General features: G+C 38.7%; 1 protein-coding gene across 1 annotated transcript in view; it reads right to left on the minus strand.

Moving 5' to 3' along the window:
• Positions 1-7,968: 7,968 nt before the first annotated feature.
• Positions 7,969-11,185, minus strand: part of LOC113629270 (EGF-like and EMI domain-containing protein 1) — a 460,637-nt gene continuing 457,420 nt past the window's right edge. Inside the window, 1 exon segment of the mRNA XM_027123709.1 lies at positions 7,969-8,097. Within this exon segment, the coding sequence (XP_026979510.1) occupies positions 7,970-8,097 (128 nt within the window). The 3' untranslated portion in view covers position 7,969.

Here is an 11,185-nt window from a genome sequence, read left to right on the forward strand (position 1 = left end):
GTTGGAAAACAGCGTAGTGGTTGTTTGAGGGCTCATTGGGTCCCTTGAGATCTGAGTCAATACTCCAGCTACGTGAACTTTAGAGAAAGGGGGTATGTGTCTACACACGTAGCAACGCAACTTTTTTGTGTTTATTTATTTATAAATATTTTTATTTATTTACTGATTGGCTGCATGAGGTCTTAGTTGTGGCATGTGGGATCTTTCATTGCGGCATGCAGGCTCCCCGTTGCAGTGTGTGGGCTTCTCTAGTTGTGGCATGAGGGCTCCAGAGCCCGCGGGCTCCACAGCTGGGGCACGCCGGCTCTCCCGTTGCGGTGCCAGGATTAGCTGCCCCGTGGCATGTGGGATCCCAGCTCCACCACCAAGGGTCGAACCAGTGTCCCCTGCATTGCAAGACTGATTCCTAACCACTGGACCACCAGGGAAGTCCCTATTTTTTGACTCCTGAATCAATTAAGCTGAACAATTGATTTTTCTTTCAAAAATAAAATAGACTAGTCTGAGAGAGAAATTTCTGTTTTTTGATTTGTTGGTTAATTTAATTCAACCCAAAAGGTCAAATTAGTCACCTGTTTAGAAACAGGAAAGTAAAATCAACACCTGCAAAGTTATCAACTCTTAATTTCAAAAGAGAAAGTAAGTGTTAAGAAATCATTCAGATTCCTAAGAGCGTTCAGAATACAATTATTTGCCAGCCAGTGGTACACTGGAGCTGTTACTACCAGCTTGGAAAGCCAATGGTTAAACTGCAACCTGTTAAATTTTCAGGAATTTTGTGTGCCAGTTGACACCACATTGGTTGCTTGAAATTTCCCCTGTGGGAGTATTGCAGGGGAAATCGTCAAATTATACAAACCAGGGTTTTTATTTCAGAGAATAGGTTGTTAAACATTTACCAGCTTTTATCTACAGAAGGTTCACACTTGTGTTCATTAGGGTTTTCATGACGTTTGATGATGTTTGACCATCATCACCTCATGATGATTCATCATTTCATGATGTTTGATCATATAATGTTTAAAGCAAAGTTGTATTTGGAATTGGTATCTCCCTTCCAACGTCTTCTCTCCTATTCTCTCTAGTTTTCTCTCCTTCAATAGTGAAGGGGGCTATTTTGTAAACACTCATAAAAACATGGCAGAATTCAGAGAAGTAATAACAATGACTGAGGGATAGAAAATAAGATTTCTGGAAAAAGGGAAATGAAGTGTCCAGAGGAAACATTACTATGTTCTTTCATTTATCACTTTTTTTTAAAGCATTTTAGTAGTGCTGCCAAGCTATGCTCAATATCCACCTCATCTGAAACAGGAGAAAACAGTCTGAAATTAAAAGAGCAACAAGATCAATTAGACTGAAGAAAAAACATCTTCACTGTATGGGAACAGTTAAGATCACCAGACAATACTTTAGGAACAGACAGCTATCTTACTTAGATATTTAGTAACTGATTGGTCTGAAGATGATTGTATTTTCTCCCTTGTAAAGGGGAAAAATAGTAAAGTAGTACATATGGGAATGACAGGAATGTAAAAAGGAAAAAAAAATTCACTAATAGTCCCGCTGTCTAGATATGGCCACTGTTAACAACTGCTGTCCTTTCTACTACAATTTTCCACATACATACATGCATACAGGTTTTTACAAATTTGGAGCATTCTCTATATACAACTTTTAATGTCAATTTAATGTCAATTCTCCTGACATTACACATTCTTCCAAAACATGAATCTTAATGGCCTCAGAATAGTCCACTGATGTGTTATATGATTTGTTTTCTCTTTCTCCTTCTGGTGGATATTCAGGGTATTTTTATTTTGTACTTTGACTATTATAAACAATTCTGGGATAAAGAAAAAGTTGGGATCACTTCTGAGATGATTTGGTAAAAGGCCTGATATATGAGGCTAAACTTTCTCAGAGACGATACATTCTCAGCAAGGGTGCAGCCACAGCTGCCCTCAGCCCCGATACTGTCTAGGAAGCAGAAACAAAAAAATACAATCTACCATAATCCAGAGAGTTTTCACACAGTGAAATAAAACCCTTTTTAAAAAAGAATTATTTTGCCCAAGTATTTGTATTTATAACTTCCCAAAATTGGAATTTATATAAAGCCAATATCTTTAGAAATAGCTTTTTATCTCTCCTGCTTTCTAAAACATATTACTTTGTATAGCCTATAAGTATTTTTAAGTTCATTATGCAGAATAACTAAGTTTTAAAATTCCGTAAGCACCATTTACAGGGTATTTAGAAAAATGTTGTATACTTTCCTTCAAACATAAGCCCCTTTTTAAATAGCACACACATTCCTTGTGGAGTACACATGAAGCATTTTTAATGAGTCCTATCCTTTGGTTCCATTTATTTTCCTAAATATCCTATTATGATGATTATATAATTTGTGTTTGTACCTTTGTTTGTGAAATCAGATGATAGCATATAACACTAAAGTTGAACGGTACTAGAAGATGGGGAATATTTTTGCCTATCCAATCCAATACATTATCTCATGTATCAGACTGACAATAAAATTAGAATTGTCACCCCAAATCACTCAGGATTATCATGATATATTCTCCTGGGTTTTGAAATCTTAGAATGGAAGACTTGTAACATAACTATTAAAATTAATGTTTTAAAGAATGAGTAGTTTATCTCTCCACTTGTTTCTAAATAGTGTATTTATAACACCTGACAATTGGAACAGATATATCACTATCTGCTTAATAATTATTCCATTAAAATTGAGTTAGACAAGAGAAAATGTCACTTCACTGTGGAAATAGCAAGTAACTACCTTTTGAATATGTAAATTCTTACCTTTAAGCTTTTTTTTTAAAGCAAACAAGTAGGTTAGGGATAGCCAATTGCTGCACCAGCAAACTTTTATACTGTTGAAAGGCCTGTCAACAGTGCCAGAATGACAGTCCTAAAGTATACACTGATCTAGTTATATCCAGAAAAATCATCAGGCAACGACCTTGTCCTATCACTCTTGTTGAGGGTTATCCTTAGGAGCAGTAATGCATTTTCCCAAATGATCAGATGATTGGCTAAGTGCTAAATACTATCCTGGTGTTACTTTTTATATTTATGTTTAAGTTTCTGGTTTTATTTGCTTGTTGGTTTATAGAAAGTTCTAAGCACTGGAAGCTAATTCAGATCACTGTTCGCACCTCATAACATCATAGACAATCCAAACAATAGACTTTTGCTAACCTTTATCAGACACATTTGAAATAGTAATGTAAAAATACCATCATTACCATCCAGCCCACAGCTGTCCTCAAGTTCTCAGGTTACCCTGTTTCAACGTGGATGGAGTAGAGAATGCAATACAGTCAGGGTAAGAATCACAAGCAGAAAAAGAGATAGCAAGGAAGTAGTTCTACTGGCTCTTTGAAGCAGATTGAGTTTAACTAATCACTTTTTATCAGTCTATAATCTGCTCTCTCTCTGACAAGCATGATAAATACAGTCTAGCAGATTCTTAAAGTGCCTTTCAGTATAACTTTAAATAGTAATGTTATGATAGATTGGTTCCAAAGATGGCTGCAACAATATCTCCCAGCTTGCAGGTCTTTTGCCACGAGATTTTGCTACTCCTCTCATCCATCAGGAGGTAGAATCTGTTTCTCCTCCCCTTGAATCTGTATGTCCTTATGACTTAACCAATAGCATGTGGCAGAAGTAACTATGTGTGGCTTCTGAAGGTAGGCTTTTTGATGCATTGTACCTTCTGCTTTCCCACTTTTGGGATGCTCTTTCTTGGATTGCTGTCTTGAGACTGCCATGCAATGAGGAAGCCCAAGCTAACCTTGTGGAAGTGCTATGTATAGAAAAGGCCAGATTCCCCTGATTAAGAAGCCTAGTCAAGCCCAGTTCCCAGCTAATCTGCTTGCTAGAAGCAGCCACTAGTGATTCCAGGTGAGACCAGAAGGAGAACTATCTTATCAATCCACAGAATCAAAAAAATAATAAATTGTTGTTGACAGGATTTGTTACCAAGTATTGGGATGTTTGTTATACAATAGGTAATTTAAACATATACTCTTCTATCATAGCTCATAGAGCAGTTTTTAAAAAGCATTTATAAAGCTAACAATTTTAATAACTTTGTTGATCATCTTGTCTAGTTAATGACTTTCGTATGGTACAGGTTTTTCCCGTGTAACCAGGAAGACACTCAAAGTTTCCAGTTTTTTTGTTGCACTGACCTTCATTCTCACAGGGTCCACAGGAGAACGGACAATCTGGTCCCCAGAGGCCGTTAGGGCAGGCTTATAAAATGAGAGAGAAAGAAAGGAGCTAAGACTTGTAATAAATCTCAAGGTGGTCCCAGGTTTCTGCTGTTGCCTAAGTGAGTTGGAAAAGTGTGTGTGTGTGTGCGGGTGAGTGTGTATGAGTTGCAAAGAAAGAAACAGAGTAGCCTCTAAGGATTTATAGCACTTTCAAAAATATTCCCTGAAGAAATCAGCACGATGCCATATCTTGTCACTTTGGAAACACAGATACAGAGGTTGGCTTTTTGCTGAAAATGTGGTTTTGCAGATGTAACAATGGAAGCAATTTCGATACATATCTTTGGAGGCAGTTGCACACACAAAATCTGAAATGAGATGTAATTTGTAAAGGAAGCTTGGGAGGTGTAGCGCTTGGGAAGCTGTCCCCAAATGTTTACCTGAATCCTGTTCTCCCAGTCTTTGCTTATTTCATAAGTCAGAATAATCACCCAAGAGGTTTGTAATTTGTGTGTTTTATAAGAGCGGGCAATGTATAAGGTGGAGAAAGAGGAACTGTGCTGCTTCACTGGATGCCCTTTGAACTAGAAAAGGATGGCTGATGCTACAGGGACCACTGAGGTTTCAGCCTCCATTGAAATCACTGGAATTAGAAACCTGGAGGAAAGCATGCTTTCAACACAGGGAAAACAGTGAAACTTTCCTAAACATGTGACAATTACAGAAAGTTACATCAAACCACATTGGGCTGTTAAGTATCTTCTTGTCCTAAGCAGAATCTTTGAATAACAGAATTATTAAATTTTCTGGGATGTTCATACAATTCCTGGCTACTGTCTGTTGATCACTTCCTCTGTGACAAGCACTTTACATAAATTAGCTCACATATCCATAAAAGTCACTATACGACATAAGCAACTTTATCTCCATTTATATAAGAAACTGAGGCTTGGAGGAGCTAAGTGACTTATTCTGGGTCACACAGCTAATAAGTAGCAAAGTCCGTATTCGAATCCAGATCTGACTTGTGAAACTGTTGCTCTCAGCCACTACACCCAGCTTATGTTGCAGTACTAAGTACTCAGCACTTTTCAAGTCAATTAACCCACTCTTAGAGACCCACTGGTGTTCAAAATTTCAAGGCCATCAGTGTGGAACTACTGTAACAAAAATCTGTCCTTTTTATGGTGACACAAAGGTTGAACAAGCCTCCTTAGATGGACTCAAGAGGCTTGCTGGGCCAGAGTCCTCTACATTCAGGTCTGCCTGCCGCTGGGGTCCAAAATACCCCAGGCAACAAATTAATCAAAACAAGGCAAAGACACCTTTTTTTTTTCCTCTCTCTCTCTCTCTCTCTCTCCCTTTTTTGCTATTTCACAGATTAGTATAGAAACCAGCTCTTCTGCTCTTAAAAGTCATCCCCGATGGGCTAAACAAGGCCTGGTGCTGATTGTGGAGAGCACTGTTCATTAGTGCCATTGAAACAATTTGCAGTCTTTAATTAACTATTCATCTGCAATCTAGACACAGGTCTGGAGTCAAGATTTTTAAAGATACGTCTGGCTCTAGGAGCACTTGGGCTAGTTCACTCTTTTAAAAAACAGAAAGAAGAACAACAGTCCTGATTTTCATCATGCAACGACACTTAGAAAGCATTTTTAGCCTTGATTTCAGCTGCCAATCATGGCGATCCCGTTCACCCGCTCCAGTCTGAGTCATAATTTCATTTTGTGGTTACACAAAAATATCAGAATTGGACAAAGTTATCTGACTGAAAAATAATATGTTTTCCTGAGATGATGGTGACCTCTAGTTTGCTGATTTACATATACTTTCAACTCATTTTCCTTCACAGTGGGAATCTCAGAAGCATTTTCCAACATAGTATATTCAGCAGTTGCTTTGAGAAAATGTTATCAGAGTAAATTAAATTTACCCAGGTGTGTGTATATGGTATTGTCTCCCATGTGTTGACTTCTAGGGCACGACTTCTCTAGGGGGCGAATGAATAAGGGGCTGACTCTAGGTTTAAAAACCAGTTGAAGCAGAAGGAGGCTTAGATATTGGAATGGGACGCACACTCATACCCTATTAAAGGCATTCGTGTAATGTCAGCCTTCTGTTTCCCCAACTTCTCTTCCCCATTGCCTAGAAAGTCACAATCCAGCTACATATATAGCCCTAATCTCTACAAAATCTTGATGAACATTGCTGTTCACATACTCTAGTTCCATAGCCAGTTCCACAGCCACAGGCAACCTGGAAGACCCTTACTCCCTTTCAGTCAGCTTGAACAAGCCATGCAGACCCTTTGAAGATGACAATGCATGGAGGAACATGTAATACACGAGAGCCAAGGACAACCTCCCACCCCAGTCCCTGCCTTTGTAAGTGGACCCAACAGTATGACAGCTTCCTTACAACCCTATTATCTCCCCCTGATTTAATTTACCTATTTATTTATTGACATGTGGGATCTTAGTTCCCCAACTTGGGATTGAACCTGCACCCCCTGCAGTGGAAGCGTGGAGTCCTAACCACTATACTGCCAGGGAAGTCCCTCTCTCCTGATTTTAAACAAGATCGCTTTGGATCACTTCAAAGGCAAAAAGTTCACTTGCCATTGGTTATGATAATTGTATTTGTTATATGTTCAGTTCTGCTGTGTATTGAAGAGAAAAAAAAAATGCTGTGATAATTTCCCCTAAATAATACAGTAACATGTGCTCAATTCAGAATGTATGAGAAAAATGAATAAAGAATAAAAATTGATGATTCACATTTATATATTCACTTAATAAAATACTTATTGAGTAACTTCTATATGTCCTGATTGTTCTAGGAGTTTGGGGATACTTTGGTGAAAAAAATGAATAGCTATCCTCCCCTTGTTGGAGCTTAGCTTCTAGGAGGAAGGGCAGGCAATAAATATTAGGCATAATAATAATAATGAGAGTATATGGTAAGCACTTTGGAAAAATGCAAAAGTTCAGGGAGACTTGGCAAGTTGCAATTTTAAGTAGGTTTGTACTGACAAGATTCAGTGAAAAGGTAAAATACAAGTTTTTGAGAAAACGAGAGAGCCATGTAGATGCATCGGGAGAAGCATTCCGTGAGTCCGTGAACCAGAGAGAGCCATTACTAACATCTTGGAATACCTTTTTCCAAATTTTATATGCACCTACACACACACATATATCTATACATGCTACTTATCATTGGAATTATGCTGCACATAAACTTTTACAGATTTATAAAGAAATTGTTTAGAAATTTGAGAAAGGACCACACTGATAGCCATATTTAAATTTTCCAAAAATTTTCTATGGTTTCTCTTGTATTTATTTGAATAGTCTATCTTTAGATATAAAGAAAATGATTCTTTAACTCTGGAAGCTAGCAGCCCTTACTTGATTAGCTAAGCTCAAAGAAGTGATTGGCCAGCTCTCATCTCCTTAGGATAAGATTCTCTGCATTCTTTCTTCCCTTGCTCAAGTCAGCAAGGGGACAGCTAACATCAGAGGCTAAGAAAACAAGGTTAAATGACTTTATTGCCCCATGTCTCAGTTTCCTCACCTGCAAATAGGGGATTAATAAAGTTTACTGCTCTCCTGAGGACTCTGGTGGATTAACGAATTAACGATCGTATGGTGCTAAACAAAAGCTGAGCATTGTTATTAGAGAAGAAAGAAAATTTATAGTCAGATAGTACCTTTCTGTCATCTGTTGCCTTGGTAACCAGATTTGCAGGTGCAACTGCCATTTTTGGCACTGCATTCCAGGGTGTTCTCCTCCACACACTGACATTCTGAAGAACAGCCAGCTCCACAGGCTCCCTTGGGACAGTCTGCAAGCAGATTGAGGCAACCCGGTCACCTGAAAACCATGCTTTGTTTCTTTCACATTGTTAGTACACAGTCATGTAGTTCTGTGGGGCCTGATTATGGGTAAAACAAGGGGATCATCCTGACTGCCAAAAAATTAGGGAAACAAATGTCTTTCAAATCAGGCAATTCATTTGCTTTTTGGCAACTGGATGTGAACAGTGAAGCCTGAACTACTTAAAAGGCTTTAGGGCTTCCGGGAGAGAAATTGCTTCTCAATGCGCTCCATTGGTGCCTGTATTTAATATTCTCCAAGGACTGCTAAGGCCTGCCAGGCCCTGTATTCATCCTGCCGCAGCATGGCGATGATGGACAAGCATTGATGGGAAAGCTTGCCATTGTTTTCATTCCCTTTCATTATACGGTAATCCGAAATAATTTTACATCGTGTAGATGACACAAAACTTTCATCCTGACGGCAGCATTATCTTGGCCACATCTTTGACAAATGGTGCTCGCCTTTCCTTCACTATTTTCCCCATGACTTTGAGTTTTAGGGATGCTAGTCAGCACAGGAATTCTAATTTGAGAAAGTCTCACCTTTGCATTCAGGAAAACATACCGTATCTTAGTTCTCTCTTTGAGGAGTTATAGTAATTCAATTCCCTTTCCAAAATATAACTCTGACAATTTTTGCTCCCCCATTACAAGTGTCTACAGGACTCAAATAAAAGATCCTTCAAGTGCCCTCCTGGATCAAAATAATTATATTATATACCTATATAGGCTTTGGTGTGGACAGCTGCTTGGAGAGAACAAAAATAAACCACTTGACTCTCTGATGGATGGAAATTATTAGCATCTGCTAATATTTGCTATTATTAGCAAAGCTAATTTGAAGTGGTGGTTACAATGCCACCATGGAGGGTGGTCTTTGTCTCAGTTGCCAGGGACAGAGTTACCCCGTAAAGCAGAACAGAATTATTAACAGGGCTCCTTTTCACTGTTAGTAGTATCCTATTTGGATGATAAATTATATGATACCTCCATCATCCTTCCTGCATCTTCTTAGTGTTGAGACCTTTCCCAGACCCACCAAGCCCCCAGGGTCTCTCAGAGCTATTGTCTTCCTTGATGTGGACCTCGTGCTCATTCTAGAGCACTCACCTCCTTAGACTGGCTTCCATGCCCTACTTACTCTTTCTGGTTCAGCTTGTAGAACAGTGGTTCAGGGGACAACTTGGACACCATGGAATACTTAAATGTGACAGTTGGGTACATTAAGAACATAGAACTGGAGAAATATACTTACAAAAAAAAGAAAAAGTGGAAGAAGTAACTTTTTTTAGCAATCCAGTGTCTTCTCAGGATTTGCTATGCATTGAAATGTATCCTCCAAAATGCATATGTTGAAGTACTTACCTCCAGTACCTCAGAATGTGACCTCATTTGGAAATCGTGTCTTTGCTGATGTAATCACTTAAGATGTGGTCATACTGAAGTGGGATGGGCTTATAATCCAATATGACTGGTATCCTTATAAATAGGAGAAATTCGGACACAGAGGCACTCACACAGGGAGAACGCCATGAGAATGTTGGAGTTCTGCTGTCACAAGCCAAAGAACTATAGGAAGCTAGGGAAGAGGCTGGAACAGATCCTTCCCTAGCACCTGCAGAGTGAGCAGGATCTGCCAACACCTTGATCCCAGACTACCAGCCTCCAGAACTGTGAGGCAATGCGTTTCTGTTGTTTAAGGCACTCAATTTGTGGTACTTCATTGCGACAGCTCTAGAAAACTAATATAGGGTTGCAAATTCAAGCTTCTTAGGGCCAGGCAAGTGGCATTAATAAATGAAGCCTCAAGTCTGAGCAATAAGAGTCCTGAAGAACTGGAATATGTATGATTTTCTAAAGAGGGTCACATTCCAAATGCTAACCACCATTGCCACCACCACCACCTGCTTTTTAAATTTTTGAGCAGATAAATTATGACTTAAATGTTTTTGCCAAAACATCTGGTATTAGCTTATAAAATATTCAAAAGTTATTACTAAAAAATGGGGAGTGTCTTGTTACCCTAGAGGAACAATAACAGAAGTCATGCTATCTTTGTTTCTAGGTGAGTTTTCTTCCCTTGGCATGTTCCAGGAAGTATCTGATGCTCTGGAACATACCATTGGCATCTCCATTTTCTCATTTACCCATGTCTTCTCTCCTTTTCTTCCCTTTGCTTGTCCAAGCCTTTCCTCATGACTCAGGCTCAGTTTTCTGTGATGCCTTCACTGGCTCTGTTATTGGAGAATTCACAATTTACTCTGTTTTTAAGGAGCATGCCTTTTCTTAAGTAGATAAGGTCCATGGACATTCAACTAAAAATACAATATAAGACTCTAGAAGGTCTCTGTTATTAAAAAAGGGTCATAGTATTACTGAGGTTCACTCAGGAAGGATTTTCAGAGGCAGGCATATGGAATAGGTGGGGGAGCGAGGTACAGACTGTTTGAGGCTCACTGGTACTTGCACACAGCTTCAAGGTGGGATGGTCGGTAGGTGTCCAGAGCTGTCCCATTGGGAGACAACTTAAAAGTTACCAATGAGCTGAAACATTTATTAGTGATTGTGTTTTCTCACATCTTTGCAGAATGTGATTGCTGGCCAAAATACAAAATGAATAATACGTTTTAGACATTTTAGGGAATGATATTGTTTTGCACTAGAACCCAGAAATAAAAGACACCTGTACTGGGCCTTCGATATTCAACTTTCACAAAGTGTGGAATGTCCAATATTAACAACCCTCTCTCAATAATCAAGGTAAACCTAACTAGGAAATAAAAAGGAAAGACTCCAGAAATATTTTTCTTTTATTCATCAAAATATAGATTCTATAATGTAAGGAGGCTAAATAAAGATTAGAGCATAAATTGTCATATATATATATATATATATATATATATATGATATGACCATACAAAATATGTTATATGTTTTACTCTTTTCTTTTGTCTAATATGAACAAAGAAGAACAGAGATGTGCTGCTTACCACCCAGTTCTACAAGGGTTAAGTCCTAACCCACTGCATGAATAGTGTACCCTGAGGGGAATCC

The sequence above is a fragment of the Aethalodelphis obliquidens genome, unplaced genomic scaffold, assembly GCF_003676395.1.
Source record: "Aethalodelphis obliquidens isolate GAN/ISIS:26980383/991018 unplaced genomic scaffold, ASM367639v1 scaffold1, whole genome shotgun sequence".
Lineage (NCBI taxonomy): Eukaryota > Metazoa > Chordata > Mammalia > Artiodactyla > Delphinidae > Aethalodelphis > Aethalodelphis obliquidens.